We start from the raw sequence: 3,469 nt of genomic DNA, 5'->3' as shown, positions 1-3,469 counted from the left end.
CAATTCTTATATAGACCATTATATTATTTTATCGCAAAATGTAATTAAATTAAAAGAAAATATAATAAAAAATTATAAATAAATAATTGTCAAAGAAGATGGGCAATAAAAAACAAGAGAGTAGTTTTCTAGTCACAGGAAAAAATCATGTGAAACAAAGCAACATTATTTCGTAGAGTTTACGAGGAGATTGACTGATAACCCAGTTTCGACGCTACAAAATCGTGATATTTTTCAGCCATATAAACCCTATCAGAGAAACTAACAGGAAACTGTGATGAACTTGTATATATAAACCCGCAATGCAAGCTGAATTCTTCACACACACCCATCCCTCAAACCATTTTAAGACATTGCTTGCGTTGTGTTCTTAGCTTCCAGCAATAATGGCTTTAGTCATGAAATCACTTGTTGCCATCTTCCTCTTCCTGTGGACTTGCACATCTCGTGTTAAATCCATTCGTCCGGCCAATGATGAGTCATCCATTGTCCAGAAACATGAACAATGGATGACCTTGTACGGCCGGACCTACAAAGACAATGAAGAAAAAACCAAACGACAAGAGATATTCAAGAATAACTTAGAGTTTATAGAGAGGTTCAATAAAGAAGGAAACAAGAGTTTCAAGTTGAGCCTAAACCCTTTTGCTGACTTAAGCGATGAAGAATTTTATGCCTCTCACACCGGAGCTATCCACCACCACAACAAACAACCTCATCGGAACGTCAGCAACATGATGAGTGCTGATAACATTGAGCCGCCTAGCTTGGATTGGAGAGAGAAAGGAGCTGTCAACGACATAAAGAACCAGGGGGTTTGCGGTATGTAATAATTGTCTCTAACGTACTAATAATGCATGCTTGCAACATTTGAATCCATGCATCATGCATGTATACTTGGACAATCTTATTGAAAGCTTTTTGTATTTATATACAAGAGGAATACTAGGGGATAGCAACTTTTGTGATTTATAGATTGATATACACCTAACATAATTGGGGTGAATAATTAACTCCTATTTAGCGTTATAACTGCAGGGAGTTGTTGGGCTTTTTCCGCCGTGGCATCCGTTGAAGGAATTATCAAAATCAAAACGGGAAACTTGCCTTCATTGTCTGAGCAACAATTGGTAGACTGCGCCACCGTCACCAACAACGGTTGCGGCGGATACGACAAGGACAAAGCATTTGAATATATAGCAAACCAAGGTCTTAGCAGCGAAACAGATTACCCATACATGGCCACAGATGGGATGTGTGATGCACAAAATATGAATTCTGTGGCCAGGATCAGTGGTTACTCCGATATAACTCCAAACAATGAGCAAGAAATGCTGAGGGTAGTGGCTATTCAACCTATCTCAGTATCAATTGAAGCTAGTGGACAAGCATTTAAGTTTTACTCTCAGGGTGTTTTCACTGGTGAATGTGGGTATAGTCTTAACCATGCAGTTAATATAATTGGGTATGATCAGGACACATATGGAAATAAATATTGGTTGGTAAGGAACTCATGGGGAACAAAGTGGGGTGAGAATGGTTACATAAGGATGCTAAGAGAGGGTGGTGAACCTCAGGGCCTTTGTGGCATTGCCATGCGTCCTTCTTATCCCATTTATTAAGAATAATATTACACCTTTAAATATTTTTATAAATTAAATCTAATTAAATTAAATAATAAGACTTTAAAATAATGGTACTACTTAATTACTTTATGTGCTTAATTAATAATATAAAAAGCCAGTTATGTGATGATAACTACGCATTATCATATTGCTTATGCTATATACCTTATAAAAAACTAGCTTCTCAAGTAGCTTCTTGTTAGAAGCATCTACTTTTAACTCGAGTGTATTTGGTTCGAAGCTGGCACTGAGGAATCAGAACCTTATCATCATCATATATGTATGTTATTCCATTTGAATAAACTGTGTATTAATGTATGTATTTGTGTATTAGTGTATGTACTCTTTGTGTGACGTATGAAAAATAAATATTTACTTTTTTATTTATATTTATAATATTTTTAATTAAAATATTTTTTAATATATTTAATTTTAAATTAATTATAATTTATTATTTTTTGTTGGTGTAAATATTAAGAAAAAATACGTAACAAAAAAATTTACAAAATAATTAATTTAATCAAAGAAAAAGACGTAATATGAAATAAATCAACTTAACTTTTATAAAAAAAATGTGGTACATATTTTTTTTAAACAATCAAAACTTTAGGTTATATTTCTAACATTGATCATTGTATATCTACTATACATACTGTATCTTTGTTCTTGTATCAAAGTATTTTAACTTTAAGTTTTTAAATTTTATGTTTTATGTATTGTTTTTGTTCCAATATCTTCATCCTATTTAAGTTCTTAATATTTTAAAATTGTCTCAATTTTGTCCTGTCGTCAATTCTATTAACAGATTCTTAAGGACAATATTAAGTCAATTTTAAAACGTTAGGGATTTAAATAGGACGATTTAAAGGTTATGACAACTTTAAGACTTACCTCAAATGTTAAGAACAAAAACGATACTTTACTCAATTCTTAATAAGATCGTACCTGCAAAAAAATTAAAAAAATATTAAAATATAATCTAGTAACCATAACAATTGTTAAGAAAAATATAAATCTCGAATATAAAAATTTATAATTACATAATATACTAAGGGACATATATATATATATATATATATATATATATATATATATATATATATAGTATAAGATTGATCTATTTTAAATTAAAAATAATAACATTTGATTGATATTAAATTAATTTAATTATCTATTTTTAGAATAAATTATTTTAATTATATGTGATTGATTTGTAAAATAAAAAATTTATTATAATTTTTTAATTAATAATTTTTATATATATGTATATATTTATTTATAATTAATAGTTTCTATATTCTCATGATATATTATTTTGTTAGAATTATTTTAAATATTTTTTATTTATGTATACTATATATTAATTAATTATACGTAAATATATTTAAGTCACGTATATATTAATTATTTCTGACTATGATTATATATATATATTCTTTAATTTATTATTAATATCATTGTACTTATAATTTTTATAAATTATGGCCGCTAAACACGATAATTTTTATAAATCACACTGGAAAACTAAGTTTTAATTAGAGAAATTCTTGAGGCCTAATAATTTTTAATATTTTTAATTATCATTTAACTAATACAAGTATTAAATTGTCATTTTTTTAATTCATATGTGCAAATTTTAAAAAACGTAGGTGCAAATTGTATTAATTTAATACTTATTGGTTAAAAATAATAATATTTACTAACCATGTAACATTACTTTTTAAATTATAATCGTTAATTTGATATATATTAATACTAAATTAATCACACTAGACAAATAAATTTTTGGGTTAAGTACTGAAATCGTTCCTAAAGTCTGGGGTGAAAATCAAAATCGTTCCCGA

General features: G+C 28.1%; 1 protein-coding gene across 1 annotated transcript; it reads left to right on the top strand.

Moving 5' to 3' along the window:
• Positions 1–301: 301 nt before the first annotated feature.
• Positions 302–2,012, top strand: LOC107634670 (fruit bromelain). Its single transcript, XM_016338098.3, has 2 exons — positions 302–822; positions 1,039–2,012. The coding sequence occupies exons 1-2, from the start codon at positions 387–389 to the stop codon at positions 1,620–1,622; spliced, it is 1,020 nt and encodes a 339-aa protein (XP_016193584.1). The 5' UTR covers positions 302–386; the 3' UTR covers positions 1,623–2,012.
• Positions 2,013–3,469: the final 1,457 nt, after the last annotated feature.

This window comes from Arachis ipaensis, chromosome B3 (genome assembly GCF_059453495.1).
Source record: "Arachis ipaensis isolate K30076 ecotype BB chromosome B3, ASM5945349v1, whole genome shotgun sequence".
Lineage (NCBI taxonomy): Eukaryota > Viridiplantae > Streptophyta > Magnoliopsida > Fabales > Fabaceae > Arachis > Arachis ipaensis.
Note: the sequence above shows the minus strand (reverse complement) of the source record. Positions and strands in the feature narration are given on the sequence as shown.

Bases quoted from the DNA above. Each gene is read 5' to 3' on its own strand.
- LOC107634670 (XM_016338098.3), top strand. From the start codon at position 387: ATGGCTTTAGTCATGAAATCACTTGTTGCCATCTTCCTCTTCCTGTGG. The intron at 823-1,038 runs GTATGTAATAAT...TTATAACTGCAG, and splicing joins AAAGAACCAGGGGGTTTGCG to GGAGTTGTTGGGCTTTTTCC.